This window comes from Podarcis vaucheri (assembly GCF_965113315.1).
Source record: "Podarcis vaucheri genome assembly, chromosome: 15".
Lineage (NCBI taxonomy): Eukaryota > Metazoa > Chordata > Lepidosauria > Squamata > Lacertidae > Podarcis > Podarcis vaucheri.
Genome location: NC_138753.1, coordinates 1,865,349 through 1,888,532, shown reverse-complemented (window position 1 = coordinate 1,888,532; position 23,184 = coordinate 1,865,349). Strand labels below are relative to the sequence as shown.

The window sequence follows — 23,184 nt, the reverse complement described above, 5'->3', positions numbered from 1 at the left end:
CTCCTGGCTGGAGCATCCTTCCTTTTGCATGGGATAGAAGGTGGGCGTAACCTTACCTGTCCAGGTAACAAAAGGACAAGTCACGCAGCACACTCACACTCTTTTTCACTTCCCTTCTTCATTGGAGCAGCTTTTTAGCTAGAAATGCTCTGCTCTGCTTTCAGCTAGCAGAGGCACTAGGATTATTCCCCCATATGGGGTAGATCCACATGTACATATTTGTAACTAAGTCTGCCTTCAGGGATCCAACTGTGGACTGATGTAAGTAAACTTATTTCACTTTACTTCTTAATTGACTTTAAATAAGATTGTGGCCAACAAAGGTCCATATAGTTAAAGCTATGGTTTTCCCAGTAGTGATGTATGGAAGTGAGAGCTGGACCATCAAGAAGGCTGATCGCCGAAGAATGGATGCTTTTGAATTCTGGTGCTGGAGGAGACTCTTGAGAGTCCCATGGACTGCAAGAAGATCAAACCTCTCCATTCTGAAGGAAATCAGCCCTGAGTGCTCACTGGAAGGACAGATCGTGAAGCTGGGGCTCCAGTACTTTGGCCACCTCAGGAGAAGAGAAGACTCCCTGGAAAAGACCCTGATGTTGGGAAAGAAGGAGGGCACAAGGAGAAGGGGACAGCAGAGGACGAGATGGTGGGACAGTGTTCTCGAAGCTACCAGCATGAGTTTGACCAAACTGTGGGAGGCAGTGGAGTGCCTGGCGTGCTCTGGTCCAGGGGGTCACGAAGAGTCGGACACTACTAAACGACTAAGCAACAACAACAAATATTGTGGCATCTTTATTCTTTTTAAGATGGATTCAGGGAAACTTACCAGGAACATACAATTCAATCTGAGACAGACTGAATTGTACAATAGTGAGAGGCTCACACGAGCCTGCAACCAGCTATCTGCTGTGCTGTGTAAAGGGGAATGTTAGCTCTGCCAAGTAAAGGAACTTGCTAGCGCAAGTTAGGAAGGATATTAATAAACAATATATCCTCTCCTGCCACCCTGAACATTGCCACAGCTGGGTGGTGTCGGCCCAGGCGCTGTCTGTCGCAACCCTACCTTGTGAGGGGGAGAGGGAGCCACTTCTGGAAGACTGGATTACCTTCAAGACTGGATTACCGCAATGCACTCTATGTGGGGCTTTCCCTCCTCTTGATGTGGAAGCTGCAGTCGCTGCGGGATGCTGCAGCACGATTGCTGACAAGAGGAAGAAGTGGCGTAGCGTGGGGGGTGCAGGGGGGGCCGGCCGCACCAGGCGCAACATCTGGGGGTTAGGGTTAGGGGGTGCAAATCCACTGGTTAGGGGGCGCAAATCCACGGGTTAGGGGGCGCAAATTACTTGCCTTGCCCCGGGTGCTGACAACCCACGCTACACCACTGGGAAGAAGGCCTTGTCAGCACACCACAGCTCTGCTCAGAGATCTGTACTGTCTGCCGTTTTGTTGCCAGGCCAGGTTCAAGATCTTACTATGAGGATAGAAAGCCTTTTACAACTTGGGACTAGCCTTACCCACTCGACATGCCTCAGTCGGTGGAACTGGCTCTTTTCCAGCTGCCACATAATCCCTCTTCCAAATTTGCAAGAACTCAATGTTATAGTGTGGCAGCGCCTACAACTTTGGAACTCCCTGGCAATTGATATCAGGCAAGCACCTTCGCTGTCCCCTTTTCGGTAACTGATAAAAACGTTCTTGTTTTCAGGTCTGAAGAAAACTGATGCAAGTTTTAACTTGTTTTTAGTCTGTTGGTATTCTAACTTTGGGAAACACTACAATTGCTATTGGTAATTTTTCTTACTGATAGTTTTATTGTTTTGTAAAGCACTTTGAGGTTTTGGGGGGTTTTCCGCAATCAAGTGGGGTATAGATGAAATGAAATGAAATGTAAATATGTACCCCTATTGGCCTCATCTGTCAAGGAGAGGAAAGATCCTGATGTCTGGGCAACAGGGGAACATATTTGCAAGATCAGGTCTGTTGTAGCTTTACCTGAGGAGGAGGATCCCAGTTACATCCTTCCACTCTCCTTGGAAGGAATGCTCTTTCCCATCTAGTGTCCAACACGACGGCTTTAATTTCTCAAATCGCTCTTCATAATTATTCTCCGGAGGAGCACACAAGACTTCTTAAGTGTCCAAATTGGAATTTGCAATTGGCTGAGGCAAGAGCTCCCCCTGCTGGCCTTTGTGATGCTTCTGCTGCTTCCTGCCTCTGTACAGAGTCAGATTGTGGCTCCATCAAGCCCAGTAGTGTCCGCACGGACCGGCAGCAACAGCTCTCCAAGAGGGTTTCGGGCAGGGAGCCTTTCCCCCAAGCCTTACCTTGAGATGCTGCTGTCGGAAATTGAAGCTGGGAACTTTTGGCCCTGAACTACGGTTCTCCCTCCCAAAACGCTGCCAAGATTCCAGTTCAAAGGCTGATTTAAACAGAAGCACTGGAAGTTCACTTATATCAGATGGATCCTTCGAGCTTAGCAGTGCTGACACTGACCTGCAGTAGCTCTCCACTGAGCTACCCTGCCCCTTCGCCACCCACCACGCTGCCCCATTCTCTCCCTCTCCAGTGACCACCTGCCGGGACCCAGGAGATGTGGACCACAGCCGGCGCATGGTTTCTGAGAACAAGTTCCCCGTGGGCTCCACCGTCCAGTTCATCTGCGACAAGGGATACGCCCTGGCGGGCAGCGGCGAGATCACCTGCCACGACCGGCAGGCCGGGGGTCCGAAGTGGAGCGACCGTCTCCCCAAGTGCATTCGTAAGCTGCGCGGGGTCTCTGTGGCTTCCCCAGCTCGGTTCCCCTACCCGCAAAAAATTAGAGCCACTGAAATTTGCAGGCATCACTCACTTAAGGTCCATTAATTTCATCACATGGGGTGAAAGATTCCTGTATTGCAGGAGACTGGACCAGAGGACCTTCACGGCCCCTTCCAACTCTACAATTCTATGATTTTAAGTGCAAACTGTGGAACTCCCTGCCACAAGAGACAGCAGTAGCCACCAATGAGATGGGTTTAAGTGAGGATTGGACAAAATCCCCATTTCTGGAAACCACAGGAGGGGAGAGTTGCTCTTGTGTTCGAATCCTGCTTGTGGGTTTACCAGAAGAGGCATCTGGTTGGGCCCTTTGAGAACAGGATGCTGGACTAAATGGACCCTCTTTTGCCTGATACAATAGGATCTTCTTATGTTCATAGGCTCTTAAAAGACCCTGGAGGTACACTCCATTGTCTCTCAGGACAGACAGCTGCCAACAACAACAGCCCTCTCCATTAATTTCTCGCTCTCTAAATTTTTATTCAATTTTTTTAAAATGTAAACCTACAACAGCAACAAATACAAAATACAAATATCAAGATTACTCTGAATCTCTTGAATTCTCCCCATCCCTCCCATGGGTACTAATGATAACCTTTACAGCGGCATATCAATACTGTCCAAGTTTTATCCTTCCAAGTTATTCACACTTTCCATTAGTTTACGAGTGTAGTTAAAACATCCTGCTAATGTTCTAGCCTGCCTGCAACGTTCTCGTAAAGAGATCATAAACTTCCCCCCTTTCTTTTTTTAAAGTTCTTGTTGTCCTCTTGATTTCTGAGCTTCCCAGTTAATTTTGCCATTTCGGCACAGTCCGTCAACTTGGTTTGCCGTTCTTCCTTCCATCTCTGGGCTAGCAGCAGACCACCTCCCTTAATTTCAATGGCTTAGGCAAAATGAGTCCTGGCTTCTCCCAAAGAATCCTGGGAACTAAAAGTGCTGAGAGTTGTTTCCCCTATTCTCCTCCCAGAGTGGTTAAACAACCGATCCCTGTTCACAAGGAACTCTGGGAACCGTAGTTCTGCGAGAGGAATAAAAAGGTAAAGGTACCCCTGCCCGTACAGGCCAGTCGTGTCCGACTCTGGGGTTGCGTGCTCATCTCGCTCTAGAGGCCGGGAGCCAGCGCTGTCCGCAGAGGAATAGGGGCCTCCTAACAACTCTCAGCACCCTGAAGAAACTACCATTCCCAGGATGCTCTGGGGGAAGAAGCCATGGTTGTTTAAAGAGGCACCACAGTGCTCTAAAGACATGGTGTGGATGCGGCCCAAGGGCTCATTAAGATTTGGGACCAGCTGTTGTTAACGAAACTTTCCTCTGCTGTGCAGAAGATATCACTGGGTGCATTTTGATCTGGTTGCAAAGACAGGCTCACCCACAATGCAGCCTCTAGTATCTAGCTCCGGATATAATTTTGTGAATAATTTTGCGTCAACGCTGCACCTGGGGTATGTGTTATCTCCCTCCGCTGTGCCATTTCCGCCTTCCTTTTCTCTTTCTCTCCTGCGTAATGAAAGGAAGGAAGAGAATAGACCGGCGTGCTAATTTATGCAAATAATAATATGCATATTTCTGTCATTTTAATCTGGCTTCTAGGGGGATAGGCGCCTTGTAACCAGCTTTGAAGATTCGTTTCTTTTTCCAATTCAAAACATCTAGAGCCCAGTACAAAGTTCTCAGTCCCCACACCAAAAGCCAGTGGTGGTTCAGTTCTTCAGCTGCAATTCTTGCATTGTAGTGGGTTGGAGTAGATGACCCTTTGGCTCCCTTCCAATGCAACCGTTATGTGGTGTAATAGTTTCATGTCACACTAGGATCTGGGAGACCACCATCATCATCATTTTTAATTTGTATACCGTCTTTCTATCTTACAATACTCAAGGAAGTTTACAAGCTGAAGAAACAAAAAATGTACATCTTATAACAATCTAATGCAATACAAAAATGTGATAATAAAACATAACATTAAAACAGGCAGCCTACATCAAAAAGTAACAGTCAACAATCATTAGAATATTATTAAATAATAATAACAACATATAAAAGTTAAACAGAAATCCACTCAACAGTTACAGTAAGTAATTACTAAACTATAATCAATAAAACAATGGCAAGCCTCAGTACATAAAATAATACAATACAAATTGAGAAGCAGAGACTACAAGGTGAGGCAAGGCAGGTGGAAGGAGCATAGCCGCCAACCGTCCCTTATTTGGCGGGAAAGTCTCTTATCCCAGTGCTGTGTCCCGCTGCTGTCCCTTATTGATGATGTCCCTTAAATTTCCCGGGTTTCAAAGGAAGCAGCTCCTCTCCCTCCCTCCCTGCCGGCCAGGGAGGAGGGAGGCTCCAACTGTGTTGCTTGGCTGCGTTGCTCACCCAATAAGGAGTCTAAGAACGACTGGGGGGTGGAGCTTGCATGCCTTGTGCCGATCAAATCGGCCGCCTTGCCTGGGGACTCGCCTTTGCTCAGCGCTTCCCAGCAGAGAGGTGACGGTGGTTTTCCTTGCTGCATCCCCTTTGCTGGGTTGCTGCGCTGTGGGAACCACCGCTTGAGGCTTCGTTTGGCTGCTGGCTGGGCTTTATGCCTTTGGCTCAGAAGTTGAACATACCTGTGTTCGAAAAATCCCTTATTTTGGCTGCTGATCCCTTATTTTCAAGGCTGCTGGTTCCTTATTTTCAAATCTGTAAGTTGACAGCTATGGGAAGGAGGCCTTGCCTGATGGAGTCTCTCCCCTCACCAGGGTTCGAATCCCTGCTCAGCCACACAGAAGCTCATCTCTCAGCCTGGCCTACCTTGCAATGCTGCTGGGAAGATAAAATCAGGAAGGCCGGGAGAGGGGGAGGAAGGGGAAGAGCTGCTTTGAGCTCTTCTGGCATGGAGGCGAGATATAAACGGTAAGAAATAAACGGGAGTTTTGCACTTTTCAGCGGAGGTCTACGAGCCCTGCCACAACCCAGGCATCCCTGACCATGGGGCACAGAACCCCGAGAAAAGGCTCTACCAGGCGGGGACGAGCCTGCGCTTCTCCTGCGCCAAGGGTTACGTGCTCCTGGGCGACGCCACCCTCCGCTGCGTGCCCGGCCACCCTTCCCAATGGAGCGGCTCCCCTCCACTCTGCAAAGCGGGTGAGTCCCTCTGGGTGGCGCAGCTGAGCGGGGGGGGGGTTTGCTGGGGCTGCCCTCCCCTGCAGTAGTCCAGCAGTCAGTTATGGCACCCTAACTCTGCCCTTTACCCTCTCCCTCTCTCTGCCTTCCTACTGCAGCCTCCTACGATGAGTTTTATACCAATCACAACTTGGACGGTGAGTCGCCTTCTTTTTGCAAAGGGAAAGGGGGGAGACCGTTGCACCCCAGAGCGAGGGCAGTATTCTTAGCGACCCACAGACCTCTTTGCTGGCCCCCTGCGCCCCTTCCCCTACACCCAGGTCCCACGCAGCTCCTTTGCCAGCAGAGGATGGCCCCTTTGAGCAAAACCCACCAAGAGACAGTGGAGTGTCAAAGGAGGACCTGGGGGAGTAAAGGTAAAGGGACCCCTGACTATTAGGTCCAGTCGTGGCCGACTCTGGGGTTGCGGCGCTCCTCTCGCTTTACTGGCTGAGGGAGCCGGCGTACAGCTTCCGAGTCATGTGGCCAGCAGGACTAAGCCGCTTCTGGCAAACCAGAGCAGCGCACGGAAACACCATTTACCTTCCCGCCGGAGCGGTACCTATTGATCTACTTGCACTTTGACGTGCTTTCGAACTGCTAGGTTGGCAGGAACAGGGACCGAGCAATGGGAGCTCACCCTGTCGTGGGGATTCAAACTGCCGTACTTCTGATTGGCAAGCCCTAGGCTCTGTGGTTTAACCCACAGCAAGCTTTAAATCCCCCAACTCTTGTGTGAAGTTCACTGGGGGTAACCCTGGGCCAGTCACTGTCTCAGCCTAACCTGCTGCGGTATGAACACAGAAGAAAAATGCAAAGAAAGAATGAATTACCGTAATCAATCCGATATCCGCCCCTAGGCAGCTCCCACCTAACTGGCTTCTTGCTGCCTGCCAGTCTCTGGGGCTGACAGCTTCCCAATTCTCCTCTGCAGTCTCAGTGTTGCCTCTTGTAGAACTAAGCGAGGAACAGGAGGAGGGTGGGGACAAAACTAGGACCAGGTGCGCAGCCTGGGAGTTATTTTGGACTCACAGCTGTCCATGGAGGCGCAGGTTAATTCTGTGTCCAGGGCAGCTGTTTACCAGCTGCATCTGGTATGCAGGAAGAGACCCTCCCTGCCCGCAGACTGTCATCAGAGTGGTGCATGCTCTGGTTATCTCCCGCTTGGACTACTGCAATGCGCTCTACGTGGGGCTACCTTTGAAGGTGACCCGGAAACTGCAATTAATCCAGAATGTGGCAGCTAGACTGGTGACTGGTAGTGGCCGCTGGGACCACATAACACCGGTTCTGAGAGATCTGCATTGGCTCCCAGTATGTTTCCGAGCACGATTCAAAGTGTTGGGGCTGACCTTTAAAGCCCTAAATGGCCTCGGTCCTGTATACCTGAAACAGCATCTCCACCCCCATGGTTCAGCCCGGACACTGAGATCCAGCGCCGAGGGCCTTCTGGCAGTTCCCTCACTGCGAGAAGTGAGGTTACAGGGAACCAGGCAGAGGGCCTTCTCAGTAGTGGCGCCCACCCTGTGGAACGCCCTCCCAGCAGATGTCAAGGCAATAAACAACTATTTTACTTTTAAAAGACACCTGAAGGTGGCCCTGTTTTGGGAAGTTTTTAATGTCTGACACTGTATTGTTTTTGATATTTGGTTGGAAGCCGTCCTGAGTGGCTGGGGAGACCCAGTCAGATGGGTGGGCTATAAATAATTTTATTATTATTATTATTATTATTATTATTGGCTCTGGTTCCGCCTACCATTGGGTTCTTTGCCTTACCTGTCCAATCAGGGCCCTACCTATCAATGCTCCTTTCCCCCTCTGGGAACAGAGTCTCGGCTGGCCCGCATTCCCTCCCGCTGACCGCCTCCCTCTCTTTCCCTCCCCAGCCGTGGCCAAAGTGGCCCCTGCTGCAGACCCCCTGCAGGGCAGCAACGTGGCTTTCGCCATCTTCCTGCCGGTGGCCGCTGTGGGACTCCTCCTCGGCGCTGTCTACCTGTACATCTCCAGGTGAGCTCTCGTGGCTGTGTGGACACACTGCATCACGGGGGGGGGCTGCTTCCTGGTTCAGAAGGAGGATCTCCACCCCCATCATTCTGCCCGGACACTGAGGTCCAGCGCCAAGGGCCTTCTGGGGGTTCCCTCACTGCGAGAAGCAAAGTTACAAGGGAACCAGGCAGAGGGCCTTCTCAGTGGTGGCGCCTGCCCTGTGGAACGCCCTCCCACCAGATGTCAAAGAGAACAATAACTACCAGACTTTTAGAAGACATCTGAAGGCAGCCCTGTTTAGGGAAGCTTTTAATGTTTGGTGCATTACTGTATTTTAATATTTTGTTGGAAGCCGCCCAAAGTGGCTGGGGAAGCCCAGCCAGATGGGCAGGGTATAAATAATAAACTATGATGATGATGATGATGATGATGATGATGATGATGATGAAAGCCTCTTTTTCCCTGCCACCCCAGAAACCAAGGGAAGCCGTCACTGCAGCTGCCCCTATCGGGCTCCCACCCCTACGATCACATCACGGTGGACTCGGCCTTCGACAACCCAACCTACGAGACCGGAGTAAGTGCCAAATCCCTCCCTTTTATGAGCGCGGAGAAATTCGGAATCCCTTCTTCAGGCGGGGCAGGGTTAACCTGCGGAACTCCCTCCCACAAGATTGCAGGGATCGCCACCAACTTGGGTGGCTCTGGAAGAGGGACAGGCAAATTCATGAAGGAGGAGGAGTGGAGGACTACAAGCCACAAGGGGAGATATACTCTGGAGGCAGAAATGACAGTTTCTGGAAACTCCGGGAAGGGAGAGGGCTCTGGGGCTCAAATCCCATTTGCTGGCCTTCACATTGGGGCACCTGGTTGGCCACCATGAGAACAGTGCGTTGGCCTGGTCCTGCAGGACTGATTTTCTGCCCCCCACTTCCTTAAACTTCACCCGAGGGGAGGGTGTGGGGCAGGGTGGGTGGGTCACCTGCCTTGGTCTCATCAATCCAAGTGCCCAACCCTTTGCAGGCGTTTTTCTCTCCAGGAGGTCCGGGAGTATGAAGTCTCCATCTAGGGCAGGCGCCACTCTCGAGGGGAGAGCCGGAGGGGCGGGCCCTGCTCCCCGAACCACCACCGCGGCCGCCCCACAACGACCCTCCCTCCCTTCGACGACTGACTGACTCCGTGGCTGGCTGACCCACACCCAGAAAGACTTGTAAATACCTCCCGCCCTGCCCTACAGACGGACCCCCGAGGGAGAGGAACATCAGGGTCCTGTGTGAGCTGGCGGCCGGCGTACTTTCTCTCTCTGTCCTTCCCCCTTCCCCGATTCCAAGGCTTCCCGACCCTCAGAGCCTAGCGCTGGAACAGGGGCAAAATCTAGGCTCCCTGCAGCATGCTGCACCCCCAAACATCCTGCCACCAACCAGCCTGCGATGGATGCCATCCCTTCCTCAACACCACATTCTCGAACCTCCCTGCCTCATTCTTAGCTACAACCATGGTTTACTGGAGGGGGCTCCACAGCCATGGTTTACTGGAAGTGGCTCCACAGCCATGGTTTACTGGAGGTGGCTCCATACCATGGTTTACTGGAGGCAGCTCCACTACCATAATTTACTGGAGGTGGCTCCATACCATGGTTTACTGGAGGTGGCTCCACTGCCATGGTTTACTAGAGGTGGCTCCATACCATGGTTTACTGGAGGCAGCTCCACAGCAATGGTTTACTGGAAGTGGCTCCACTACCATGGTTTACTGGAAGTGGCTCCACTACCATGGTTTACTAGAGGGGGCTCCACTGCCATAGTTTTTTGTGTTTTTCCCCACTGCCATAGTTTTCTGGAGATGGCTCCACAGCCACGGTTTACTGGAAGTGGCTCCACTACCATGATTTACTGGCGGCGGCTCCACTGCCATAGTTTACTGGCGGTGGCTCCACTGCCATTGTTTACTGGAGGCAGCTCCACAGCCACGGTTTACTGGAGGCGGCTCCACAGCCACGGTTTACTGGAAGTGGATCCACTGCCATAGTATATTGGAGATGGTATCACATCCTTAGTTTACTGGAGGTGGCTCCCTGGCCATTGAAGCCCTCCCTTTGTTTGGATGCCGAAAATTCCAAACAAATTCCACTGCCATAGTTTTCTGGAGGTGGCTCCACAGCCATAGTTTACTGGAAGTGGCTCCACTACCATGATTTACTGGCAGCGGCTCCACTGCCATAGTTTACTGGCGGTGGCTCCACTGCCATAGTTTACTGGAGGCGGCTCCACAGCCACGGTTTACTGGAAGTGGCTCCACTGCCATAGTTTATTGGAGATGGTATCACATCCTTGGTTTCCTGGAGGTGGCTCCCTGGCCATTGAAGCCCTCATTTTGTTCGGATGCCGAAAATTCCAAGCCTGGGCTCCAGATGAATCTGCTGCCTCCTCTTCACTTCCACCTCCACAGACTGGTGTTTGCACCATTGAGCGGGCATTTTCCTGCCCCCTCCTTGCAGGAACTGCAGGTCCCACTTCTTGCCTCTGGTGCTCGCCCACCCTTTGGGCCCCAGGCCCTGAGATGACCAGAAGTGAAAAATGAAAAGCCCCCAAATGTTAGGACCGGCAACTCAAGGTTCAAAACATCACGCAGGAATTTTACAAGGACTTTTAAAAAATAAAATAAAAAATTGAGAAGGTAACATGAATAGGGGAGGGAGATGTTTAACGCCCACCAACCCCCCTTGTGAGTCTTCCCTTTTGGGGGGCAGAGGGGGAGATTGAACAAGTGGGGCATAGACTCTGCCTCCCACACTGCCCTCTAAGGAGGCCCTGCAGGAAGTGTGGGGACTTTGTCTCCCATATGTTATTGAACTACAACTCCCTTAATCCCTGGCCATCAGCCATGCTTGCTGGGGTCAAAAGAGAGTTATAGTTTGACAGCACTTTGTGGAGGGGAAGCAAAGGTTTCCCAGACCCACCTTAGAAGCCTGGTTGTGGGAGGGTTATGGGGTCATTGGGGAGGAGGGTGGGCCAATTGTGACCCAGGAGGGGCCAGCCCTAGAAGGCTGGATCAGAGCCTAGGCAGGTGACAAAGGTGTCTGGCCACACAAGGAAAAAGTCAGTTTATTCCAGATGGGGGTGTAACTCGACTCTGGCTGCCCCTACACAATTCACACTTTTTGAACCGAAAACAACAGCAGCCCTTTGAAAATTCAGATGTCTCGGAATTTTGCAAGGCGGTTCCATCAGATGGGTAATGGGTGCAAGAAATGCATATATACACACATGGGCAAAGTCCGCATGCCAGCTGCCAGGGCATATAACATGCAAATGGGCATTGTTTCGAGTTGAGGGGGGCGGGATGCTTTGTTGAGCTGTTTGCATGAGGCAAAACGGTATATCCAAATGTGGCTACCAGGAGGCAGCTGTGCTGAAATGCTGATGAATTTTCATGAGGACTTTCAAAGTGGAATCCGCAAGCTGCCGTGGAAATTTGGAGAACTGGGTCCTAAAGACATAGGCGTCAGGTGTCAAAAGCTAGGGTAAAGAGGTGTGTCTTCAGCAGTTGCCGAGAGCTGCAGGTGCACTTCTGCGGGGAGGGAATTCCTTGCATGACTGAGGGGCCACCACAGAGAAGGCCCTCTTGCTCTGAGCCACCACCACCCACAAGCCTCTGAGGGCCAAGGAGCCACCCAGAGGGTCTCCTCTGCTGATCTCAGCACCCAAGAGGGTCTGTCGGCTAAGGAGGCAGACTTTCAGCTACTTGGGGCAGGAGTCATTTAGGGCTGACCAACATGAGAACCGTGAATTGGGTCCAGAAATGAACTGCCAACCAGTGCAGATGTTTTAATAGAAGGATTGCCCTCTGGCTGGGAAACTGTTCTCCTCCTGTGTCACATTGATCCGGAAGAAAGATACCCCTTTTTTTCCCCAAAGGGGCAGATCTTTACCTGTCCCAACGGGTAAACTTTGACAGACAGGGAGCCCACCTGTCAGTCCTGTGGTGCAGGTGATTGACAGATGGGTTGCCCCACCTATCTATCAAAAGCCTCTATCACAGCGCTCCCAGGGTCTCGCAGGCCCTGACTCTTACTCTTCCTTACACCTGCACCACATGCGATCATAACAAACAGAACAGAAGCTTCATTACACATTATATACGTTGGAACATTCAGGACGAGGTTAAACTTTGGAACTCCCTCCCACTGGAAGTGGTGATGGCCACCAACCTGGATGGCTTTAAGAGAGGATTGGACGAATTGGAGGAGAAGAGGGCTCTTGAAGGCTACTAGCCCCTTGCCAAGTCCAGCAGGTCAGCACAAAGTATCCCTCGGCTGCCACAGTATTCTTTCCTGCAGGAGTGTTTGTGCTCATTCCGTTTCCCCGCCAAACAGAGCACCGCATAAGCCCAGAGTCCAATTATTTCCCCCTTCTGCATGGGAAACCTGGATATTGCGCACACGCACTCACACTTATTTCACAGCACAACACACCAGTCCTCATCGAGTTCTGCTGCTGGCATGGCGCTTTTATGTATTTAATTAGAATTTATTTATTTTTTTAATTTAATGATACCCGTGATACCTACATTGCAAGGACCCCACCCAACTCTTTGAGTCTATGTGCAACATATATAGATGCAGCATAAAAGGAAAGAGGGACGGGGAAGGATGAGGAAAGGGAAATGACCTGGGCACAAACGCTTTGAACGTGGCTAACGCACCTTCCGTTTGCACAGCCAGCTGGCCCTTCCCTTCCTACCTCTTACCTGGGGAGAGTGGGGGGAGCAAAAGCAGGGAGCTGCCAGTCTCCACCCCACATCCCTGATGCATTTTCTGCAAAGCTGGCTCAATTCTGGAAACTGGTGGGGAGGGGGAACTTTACGTCAACCTTGGATTCTGGGCCAGCATGAGATCTCTGGGATATGGGGCAGCCCCTTGGCTTCTGTCTGTAGCGACTACCCTCCAAGGTGAGCCTAGGTGGTGGATTTTGGGGGAAAGGGCCCCTCCCAGAGCCCCTCCTCGCCTCCCCTCGCCTGCTTAGCCAACCAGGTATGTCTGGACCCCTTCTCTATGAGAAGGGGCCTTTCCAGCTGGGCTCTTGGGGGTGGGAGGGTGGACTAGGCATCTGTTTGGGGAAGAGGGGTCTTGTCTCGCTGCCCTTGCCCTAGCCATGCGGGAAGATTTTTACCTGTAGAGTGTAAAATAGAGTAAAAATTCTCAGTTGTTCAGCCTGTTTTTGGGGGGTGGGGAGGGGAAACAGGGGTGGGGGGTTGAGGGGAAAGAACCGACCTTTTGGATTGTTTAATGAATAAAACTGGTGTTTTGGAAGAATCTGGTGTGCTGTGATTGAATTGCGTCTTACAGGCCTGGCGCCAGCAGCCAGCCATCTCCAGTGTTGCAATTGGGGTAAATGAAGATTGCGAGAGGACAGAGGTGTTGCTGTTCACACACACACACACACACACCCTGCTAAAATGTACCCCAGTGCTGAAAAAATAAGATGCGCTGTCTGCAGTTGTTGAGGGAGGGGTGGCTAACACCCCAGAGGACAGGATCACACTTCAAAACGACCTTGACAGATTAGAGAACTGGGCCAAAACAAACAAGATGAATTTTAACAGGGAGAAATGTAAAGTATTGCACTTGGGCAAAAAAAATGAGAGGCACAAATACAAGATGGGTGACACCTGGCTTGAGAGCAGTACATGTGAAAAGGATCTAGGAGTCTTGGTTGACCACAAACTTGACATGAGCCAACAGTGTGACGCGGCAGCTAAAAAAGCCAATGCAATTCTGGGCTGCATCAATAGGAGTATAGCATCTAGATCAGTGTTTCCCAACCTTTTTTGGGCAACGGCACACCTGTTTAATGAAAAAAATCTCGCGGCACACCACCATTACAGCCCCGTGACGTCAGCGCGCAGCGTCACGCCGGGAGGGACACACGAAAGTGAAAGTTTTCAATTTTTTCCCCTCCTCCTTGCCGGGGAACCTCCAAGCTTTGGGGGTGGGGGGGGAGGAGGCAGCAAAGCGAGGCAGGAAGGAGAGCGCGGCTTGGCTGAGTGAGCTTTGGCAGGGGCAGGGAATGAGAGCCGCGAGGCGGGCGCTGCAGACGGAGGCCCTGCCCGCCGAGCTCGCAGCTCGCCCGTCGAAGCCTGCACGATCACCCGCCGCGGGGAGCCAGGGGCAGCGGCGCGGTTGCCGGGCAGCGGCGGGGGTGGTGGCGGCGGAGGCGGGCACGGTGGGCACCGGCCCGGCCAAGGGCCCCTGCTTGGTGCCATCGGATGTGGGAGCTCGCTCACTCGCCGCCCCGCGTGTGCTCGCCGAGCGGCGATAGGATATAGCGAGCGGCGATGGGGCTAGCCGGAGAAGAGAGGGCGAGCCCCCTCCGCTCCGGCCCTAAAAAGGGCAAGCCACGCCCCCTCCAGCCAGCCAGGAGGCGTGGTCGGATGGGATTCCCCTGCTCTCGCGGGGGCTGAGATGGGATTCCCCGCTCACGTGGGGGCGGATGGGATTCCCCGCTCACGTGGGGAAGGGCGTGATGCCCGCAACCCCACCTCCTGGGGCAGGCCCAGTGGCGAGCGGATGCGCAGGCCCAGTAGCGAGCGGCGATGGGATGTGGGAGCTCGCTCGCTCGCCGCCCCGCGTGTGCTCGCCGCCGCCGCCCCGCCTCTCACCGCCCGACTCGCCCGCCTCCACGGAACACAAGGCAAAGTTCCACGGCACACTAGTGTGCCGCGGAACACCGGTTGGGAAACACTGATCTAGATCAAGGGAAGTAATAGTGCCACTGTATTCTGCTCTGGTCAGACCACACCTGGAGTACTGTGTCCAGTTCTGGGCACCACAATTCAAGAAGGACACTGACAAACTGGAACGTGTCCAGAGGAGGGCAACCAAAATGGTCAAAGGCCTGGAAACGATGCCTTATGAGGAACGGCTAAGGGAGCTGGGCATGTTTAGCCTGGAGAAGAGGAGGTTAAGGGGTGATATGATAGCCATGTTCAAATATATAAAAGGATGTCACATAGAGGAGGGGGAAAGGTTGTTTTCTGCTGCTCCAGAGAAGCGGACACGGAGCAATGGATCCAAACTACAAGAAAGAAGATTCCACCTAAACATTCGGAAGAACTTCCTGACAGTAAGAGCTGTTCGACAGTGGAATTTGCTGCCAAGGAGTGTGGTGGAGTCTCCTACTTTGGAGGTCTTTAAGCAGAGGCTTGACAACCATATGTCAGGAGTGCTCTGATGGTGTTTCCTGCTTGGCAGGGGGTTGGACTCGATGGCCCTTGTGGTCTCTTCCAACTCTAGGATTCTATGATTCTATGATTCTAGGGTGGGCATCCCTGGTGTTCTTGGAACATCCTTTCTTGGGGGTGAGGGGTGTCAGTGCTGGTTCCAGATTAAGCAGAGAGTTCCAGATAAAATACCTTCATCTTATAATTCCCAGCTTGCTTGTTTGTTTACTATTTATTTCATAAAATCTATACCCCGCTGAATTGCAAAAACAAAACAAAAATGGTTTACAGAAAACAAAACTATCACTAAGAAACATTAAACGCAATAATTTGAGACTTTTGGAAAGTTAAAACAACAGACTAAAAACAGGTGAAAACTCCCATCCGCTTCCCAAACCTCTGGGTAGACCTGCCTAAGGAAAGATATTTTTAGCAAGTGCTGAAAAAAGTGCAGTGAAGGAACCTGCCTGGTTTCAATAGGCGGGGAGTTCCAAAGTTCCACACACAAAATTGAGCGTATACAGATGAGGAACGGGTTCCGTAGATCGAAGCAGCCAAGTGGGTGCATATAGCCATGTCTACACAATCAAAGCACTATGATAGCACTTCCCCCAAAGAATTCTGGGAGCTGTAGTCTGTTCAGAGTGCTGAGAGTTGTAAGGAGACCTGCCCCCACCCCGAACAACCATTCCCAGAGTTCCCTGGGAAGAGGGCTTGGCTGTCAAACCACTCTGGAAATTGCAGTTCTGTGAGGGGGTGTTTCAGATGGGGGAATTATCACTGTCCCACCTGGATGCACCGCTGGGGATTGAAATCTGGGACCCCTTGCAAGCACCGCAGGTGTTCTGCCACCAGGCTACGCCCCTTCCCCTAGGAAAAAAGGATCCTAGTCCTCATTATTCTTAAAGCAGGAAAATAGGGAGCTGTTTTCTACCGACTCTGACCATTGGTCCATCTTGCTCAGTACTGTCTACACTGACTGGCAGGAGCAATCTGGGGGCTGGACCCCTGCAGAAGCCCCTGCCCCAAGAGGGAAGCCCATGTCCTGCTATGGAGGAGAGGAATTCTGTACTATTTATTTATTTATTCATTCATTCATTCATTCATTGCATTGCATTGCTACCCCACATTTTCCCTCCAAGGAGCCCAATGTGGCACACCCGGTTCTAGCCCCACAACAACCTTCTGAGGTAGGTGAGGCTGGCAGAGGCAGTGACTGGCCCAAGGTGAGAGGCTCCTGGCCGTGTGGCAGATTTGAACCCTGGCCCTGGCCTGACACCCAAGCCACTATGCCAAGTGGGCTCTCACATGCGCCAAACCTAAGCATTTAGGAACACGGAAAACACAAGGTGCTTTGGGTTCAAGAGAATGGGGCGCCCATGCACTGGAACTTCAAGGAAAACACAACTTAGAGCAGTGTTTTTCAACCTTTTTTGGGCAAAGGCACACTTGTTTCATGAAAAAAATCACGAGGCACACCACCATTAGAAAATGTTAAAAAATTTAACTCTGTGCCTATATTGACTATATATAAAGTAATTCTCTTGAGTAGGAATCAAACACAAAGAAAGTATTTTATAATTACTTTATTATGAAATAGTAAGTAAACAGAAATATGAAAAATTATAAAATACTTTATTCAGTGCGCAACCTGGGCCTGTTTGGCTGAACACAAAGCTGATACTCTGGCTGGAATCGAAGAAAGACACACACGTAGCTCTTCGTCAACAGCTCTGTCTCTCTCTGTATTTAGTTTTTATAGCAATCATGCCTGAAAAGCTCATCTCACACAGATATGTAGTGGAAAATGGGAGCAATGTCAAAATAGCTTTGTTTGCCAGAAGGGGGAACTCCTTGGCAGTATCCAACCAAAAACTGTCCAAAGGTAGATCAGCAAATCTTAGCTTGAAACCACAATTTTGTCTCAGTTCAGTTAGTTCCTCCTGCTCCTGTAAAGTCATGTCCTTTCCACCAACTGATGCTGAGCTATAAGGGTCCCTAACCCAGTCAAGGCATTCAGTGGAGACTGAAGAGAAATAAAATGACAACTTCTCCGGTCCTCCTGGTGACTTGAGTCGCGACGTCTTCTTCTCTCCGCTGCTGCGCACACTGTGCTTGGGTGGGAAGGAAGTCGGAAGATGATGTCCTACTGTGATAGGTCCAGGCTGGAGTCTGGACCAATCACAGCCTGGACATCAGGAAAGTGGAGGGTGTCCCCCTGGGGAGCGCAAATCGGCGCCCCTGCTGACCGAGGGTGGGGTCAAACCCCCCCATACCCAGAACACAGTCCGGCGCCCGCCTAGTGGGTGAAAATTTGAAATTTATTTATTTTTTAAATCTTTCGAATTTTTCAATTTTTCCCACGGCACACCAGGCAACATCTTGCGGCACACTAGTGTGCCGTGGAACAGTGGTTGAAAAACACTGACTTAGAGAATGACAGATCTAGCTGAAAGGCAACACACAACAGATTATTATTCTTATTATTTATTAAATTTGTATACCGCCCTATACCCGCAGGTCTCCTGGCGGTTCGCAGCATAAAATCGCAATATAAAAACACAAAATACATCATAAAAATCAAAACAAGAACCACCCATCATCTTTCAAACAGCCTCATTACAATAAGCACCATCGCCCACCAGCGTGTTTTCTTACCCTGGTGTAAAAAAGGCTTGTACAGTATAAAAGCCATTTTGCTTATGTGGACAAATTAAGGAAAAAACGAGAATAACAATAATAAAAGGTGCCATTCAGTTGACTGGCTCCTATTCAACCACCAAAATAAAGATCAGATCTGCACTGACTGGTGCACTGCAGTCCTAATTATTACTATTGTATAATTATGAGAACATTGTACAGCTATGAGATTATTTTATAATCTAGGAAGGTTGTATAATCATAGAAAGGGGTGTGTTTGTGAGAGAATGTGTGTGTAACTACCCTGAAGCGACCCTTTGAAGTTCTGAACACTGCCATGTAAGGTACTTATCTACGGCATTTATATCCCACTTTTCTTCTCCAAGGAGCTCAAGCTGGCATACAGAGTTCTCTCCCTCTCCAATGAGTCCCCACGACAACGGCCTCGGTCCAGTATACCTGAAGGAGCGTCTCCACCTCCATCGTTCTACCCAGACACTGAGGTCCAGCACCGAGGGCCTTCTGGCGGTTCCCTCACTGCGAGAAGCCAAGTTACAGGGAACCAGGCAGAGGGCCTTCTCGGTAGTGGCGCCCTCCCTGTGGAACTCCCTCCCACCAGATGTCAAAGAGAACAACAACTACCAGACTTTTAGAAGACATCTGAAGGCAGCCCTGTTTAGGGAAGCTTTTAATGTGTGATGTATCACAGTATTTTAATATTCTTTTGGAAGCCGCCCAGAATGGCTGGGGAAACCCAGCCAGATGGGCGGGGTATAAATAATAAATTATTATTATTATTATTATTATTATTATTATTATTATTATTATTATTATTATAGGTTAAGCTGAGAGGCAATGACTGGCCCTTGATTCAAAAACATGAGGACTAGAATCTTAAACTTTATTTTTAGAGGAAGGGCCATAGATCAGGGGCAGAGCATCTCCTTTGCAGGAAGAAGGTTTCAAGTTCAATTTCCAGGGTCATCTCCAGGTGTAGGAAAGGTCCTTGTCTGAAACCCTGGGGAGGTTCTGCTGCCAGTCTGTGCCAGCACTACTGAGTTGGATGGGCCAAGGGCTTGGCAGGTGGCCAAGGAGCAGGGCCAGGCGAGAGGGGGCAGGGGAGCCCATACATGGGGTTGGGGGAATTTGTGTGCTGGAGGACTAGGGCCTGGGTTCAAATCCCGACTCGGCCATGAAACTCACTGGGTGACCTTGGGTCTGAAATAAATAAATTAAGGTCTTCTGTATATAATAAAGGTTCAATGTACCATGCAGACACATACATAGATATATAGGTCATATGTCTGAAGCTGCACAGGAAAGCAGCTATGGAGCCAGGTGTTTTCTCTGCAAGGTCAAATGGAAGAGCCTCCCCATTGTCTTTTCCTTCACAAATGCTGTCTTAAGGGCATGTCTGTGTACGAATAGGGTGAGCCTGTGACCTGGCTCAGGAACTAAGTATTTATCATTATAAAAGACTGGCCAGGCTCCCCAGGGTATCCAATCAAGTGACCATTAACAGGTAACCTGCCAGACAGGAGATAAACAACGCACTGAGATTTCTGCTTTAGCCCGCCCTTTCTGTGATGTAGGTATGATGTTTCTGGGGGTGGTCTTGGACTCCAGGGTGGGCAATTTAAAATGTCTATATAAGGGCAGGCACACCTTTGTTCTGGGTTCCTCCTCTCTCCTGTGTGTGAAGGGAGCACCCTGTTGCAACAGTTCAATAAAGATCAGGCTTAGGAGCCGCTTTGCTTCTCAATATTCTCTGGCTGGCCTCTGTTATTTTCTCCGACCGATGGAGAACCTACAAAGGACTCTATAAGGGCTCTTGTGTCCCCCATAAGGGAATCAGGGCGGGTTTTCGTTTATTGCAGGTCTCTTAGGCGACCTCGCAGGGTTGCTGTGGGGGTTAAATGAGGAGATGCAGAGAACCAAGCGCGCGCCACCTGGGATGGCCTCCTCCATGCCTACCACCTATACTAGGATTCCCGGCTCAATCAAGCCATAACTTTCTATTGTCTCTTTTAATGAGGATCTTCTGCAACTCCCGCCAGAAAGCTTAAACAAAGCTTCAAAAAGAACCGGGAAATCCGGGCTGCGGACAAAAGAACTGAGCCCCGCTGTACCTGCCGCTTGGCAAAGGAGGCAGGACCCCGCCCACTTGCAGCGCGGGGATTCCAACGCGCACGCGCAATGTCAGCCCGCCGCTTTCGGCCCTTTGCGCGCACGCGCTAGAAGTGGCGGCGGTCGCTCCAGTCAGGCAGTCCATGCTGTGCGCATGTGCGAGAGCGGTCGTCTGAGCTTGACCGCCGCTGCGTCGAAGCAAAGGGCGGGGGGGGGGCGGGGAGCAAATAAGAGAGGCGGAACTGCGGCTGCGTAGAAAAGAACAACTACTGTATTACTTTTCTCGGAACCGCTGTGTAAAATCTGTTTTATAACTGTTAGGAAAATGTTGCTTCATTTGATTTCGTGAAGTTCAACACTGTAAACAGAGGAAAGAAAGCGGTTATTGAGCATGCGCAGAAAGCCGTGCAAAAAAAAACCCCACGGCTGAGTACGCATGCGTAGAAAGGGCAACACAAGAGCTGGATTGCGCATGCGTTGAAAGCAAACGTATTTAGCACTAGGCATGCGTACAAAAAGGAAACACGGAGCAAGGGTGCACACGCGCACGGGGGGGTTATAGAGCGAGGACTACGCATGCGTACGAAAGGGAGCGGGGACAGTGCGTGTTTAGAAATGGAGAACCGATTGCCTATACGTAAAAAAAAGGGGCAGCGAGAACTGCGCATGTGCGAGAAAAGAAGGGGGAAACTGCGCGTGCGCAAAGGACGGGCTGTCGAAAGTCTGAAAAGAGGGGGGATAAATAAATAAATAAGGGCATCCAAAGTGTCGTTCGCCCCCCCCACCACCATTCCCTGCGTCTGCGCAGACAGCACCCTCCTCCGCGCGCATGCTCCCGGGGCGTCGGGGAGGGCGCTGTGCGCCTGCGCGACGAGCGCTGTGGCTACGGCGGCAGCGGCGACTACGGCGGCGGGGCCCTGCGAGTGAGGAGGCGGCGGCGGCGGCGCCCGTCAGATCCCGCTCGCCTTTTCCCTCAGGAGCCGGCGGCGAGGAGCAAGAGGAGCAGCCCCAGGAGGCAACGGCGGCGGCGGGAGCAGCGCGGGCCCCGCCCCCTGTCATGGCAGCCGTCCCCTCAGCCTTCCCGGGGCCGCTCCGGGCAGCAGCGCGGGCGGCGGAGGCAGCGGCGGCGGCCAGGCCCGTCGGGTAGGAGGCCGCGGGACGAGGCCCAGCAGGGCAGCAGCCTCCCTCGCGGCGGCGGCGATACCGCAGACCCGGCGCCAGGAGCAGGACGCGGCGGCGGCGACGGAGGGGACGAAGGGCGGCCTGTCAGCGACCGGGAGGAGCCGGAGGAGCAGCGCCAGGGGCGGCGGCGGCGCTCCCTTCCCCCGCTCCGGTTCCCGCCCGCCCTCCGCCGGGGCCGCCGCCGGCCCTGCGCGGCGCCGCTGTTGGATGTGGGAGAGGATGGAGGCCAAGACGGTGGTCTACGACCTGGACACGTCCGGGGGGCTGATGGAGGTGAGAGGAGCGGGAGGGCGCGCGCGCGGCGGCGGCGGGAGGGACCCTGGCCCCGACCCCCTCCTCTTGCTCCCCTTCCTCCGGTCTCCATCCCGCTCACCTCTTTCTTCCTCTTTCCCCGACATGGCAGCAAATCCAGGCGCTGCTGGCGCCTCCCCGGAGCGACGACGGCGCCGGCGCGGGAGGCAGCGAGAAGCGGAGCCGCCGGCCGGACCGCAGCGGGGACCACCACCAGCACCACCACCACCCGGCGCACCATCACCACCAGCAGCACCACGCGTCGCCGCACCATCACCACCACCCGGCGCACCACCAGCAGCAGCACCACCACCACTCCTCGCACGGCGGAGACCGGCAGCACCACCCGGCGCACCAGCATCACCACTCGTCCCAGCAGCAGCGCCGGAGCGGCCGCGCCACCAACCACGACAGCTGCGACAGCTGCAAGGAAGGCGGCGACCTGCTCTGCTGCGACCACTGCCCCGCCGCCTTCCACCTCCAGTGCTGGTGAGAGACAGGGAGGAGGAGAAAGAAACGCGCATCCCCCATCCCGCCTCCGATTTGGAGTCACTCCGGGTCCTCCTTCCACCCATTGCCGCCTTCGCATGATCCATCCCTTCCATCCATCCATTCATTTGCATGCCATCTTCCCTGCAAACCCCGCTTACTTTTCTTTCCCGATCCGGAGTCATTCCAAATCTCCCTTCCCTCCACCTCCCGTAGTATCCATGCCCTGCTGTTTCTTGACGATTTCGGAGTCTCCTCCTTTTCTCCTCCTCTGCGCCAATTCGGAGTCGCTCCGGCTTGCCGCGTCCTCCGCGCTCCGCTTTCTCCCCGCCCCCGCGGAAAAGTCCCGTTATAATCTCTCGTGCGGCGCCGCTGGCCGTTTCTCTCTGTGTGTTTTGCGCGGGCGGAAACTCGTCGGGCCCGACCGGCTCCTGTTGTTGTTGCTGGGCGGTAGTGTTTTTTTCCCTCCCCGCCGGCCACAGGCGACGCGCTCCGGCGCTCCGCCCTCGCTGACTCGCTCGCTCGCGGCTTGCTTTTTCTCCCAGCCGGGCCCCGCTTTGCTCCTGACAACATGGCGACCTGCCTGAAATTGTTGCATTTTATTCCCAGCGCCATTTTGCCCATCTGGTCTCCTCGGGTGCCGCCGCCGTCCGTCCCCCGCCCCGCCCCCTTTGCATGCTGCGATCGGTGCCCGAGCCCCCTTTTCCCGGCCGTCCCCCGGCCGATCGCTCGCTCGCTCGCTCTCTCCGCCTGGCTCCCACCCGGCCTTTTGGGTGATCGCTGCCTTGCAGCAGAGAGAGGAGGGGGGCAGGCTACCAAGGCCACCCTGGAGAGGGCAGGGCTCCGTGCCTGCTGCAGTTCCGTGCAAGCTTCCTCCCGAGGAAACAGGCACGGGGCCCCTCACGATCGGACTGCTCCTTCCCTCCCTCCTTCCGCATCTTTTGTTGATTTGCCAAATTGTTGAGATGCTTGTGGGGAGAGCTGCTTTGCAGGTTTCCGAGCCCATTGTTCCAGCCCTGGGGAGCCCCTCGGTCTTCTCAGTGGCTGCTAGACCTGAGCCCTTGGTAATTCAGGCCCAGGGAAAGACGGTGTGTTTGTGGTCTGTTTGGTTAGCTGTTAACTTCTGGGCTAGGATGTTCAGGCCCTGGGGAGCTTGCCATAGGCAAGCTAACCTTTATTTTTATTCTCTCTCGCATAAGGAAAGGGAAGTGGGTGTCCATAAAAGGACTCTTCCGTGTGCTTCAGGATCTCACTTGTTGGCAAAACCTTGAAGGCGCTTGGGGAAACGCA

The 23,184-nt window shown here is 52.6% G+C and overlaps 2 protein-coding genes across 19 annotated transcripts in view; both read left to right on the top strand.

Moving 5' to 3' along the window:
* Positions 1-12,473, top strand: part of SEZ6 (seizure related 6 homolog) — a 109,512-nt gene extending 97,039 nt beyond the window's left edge. The window contains exons 12-19 of one of the 16 annotated variants that reach the window (XR_014214180.1): positions 2,567-2,758; positions 5,743-5,940; positions 6,078-6,116; positions 7,845-7,965; positions 8,419-8,521; positions 8,968-9,481; positions 9,537-9,591; positions 9,647-12,473. Coding sequence is in view for 2 of the 16 variants with exons in the window: in XM_082201722.1 (XP_082057848.1) it covers positions 2,567-2,758; positions 5,743-5,940; positions 6,078-6,116; positions 7,845-7,965; positions 8,419-8,521; positions 8,968-9,000 (686 nt within the window). In the remaining 14 variants the exon portion in view is untranslated. Of the gene's footprint in view, positions 1-2,566; positions 2,759-5,742; positions 5,941-6,077; positions 6,117-7,844; positions 7,966-8,418; positions 8,522-8,967 lie in introns of all 16 variants that reach the window. The other 15 variants (XR_014214179.1, XR_014214181.1, XR_014214182.1 and 12 more) reach the window with 15 other exon arrangements.
* A 7,660-nt stretch (positions 12,474-20,133) lies between these two features.
* Positions 20,134-23,184, top strand: part of PHF12 (PHD finger protein 12) — a 29,742-nt gene continuing 26,691 nt past the window's right edge. Inside the window, exons 1-2 of one of the 3 annotated variants that reach the window (XM_082201708.1) lie at positions 20,134-21,387; positions 21,518-21,894. In XM_082201708.1, coding sequence (XP_082057834.1) covers positions 21,322-21,387; positions 21,518-21,894 — 443 coding nt within the window. In that variant the 5' untranslated portion in view covers positions 20,134-21,321. The remainder of the gene's footprint in view (positions 21,388-21,517; positions 21,895-23,184) is intronic. The other 2 variants (XM_082201706.1, XM_082201707.1) reach the window with 2 other exon arrangements.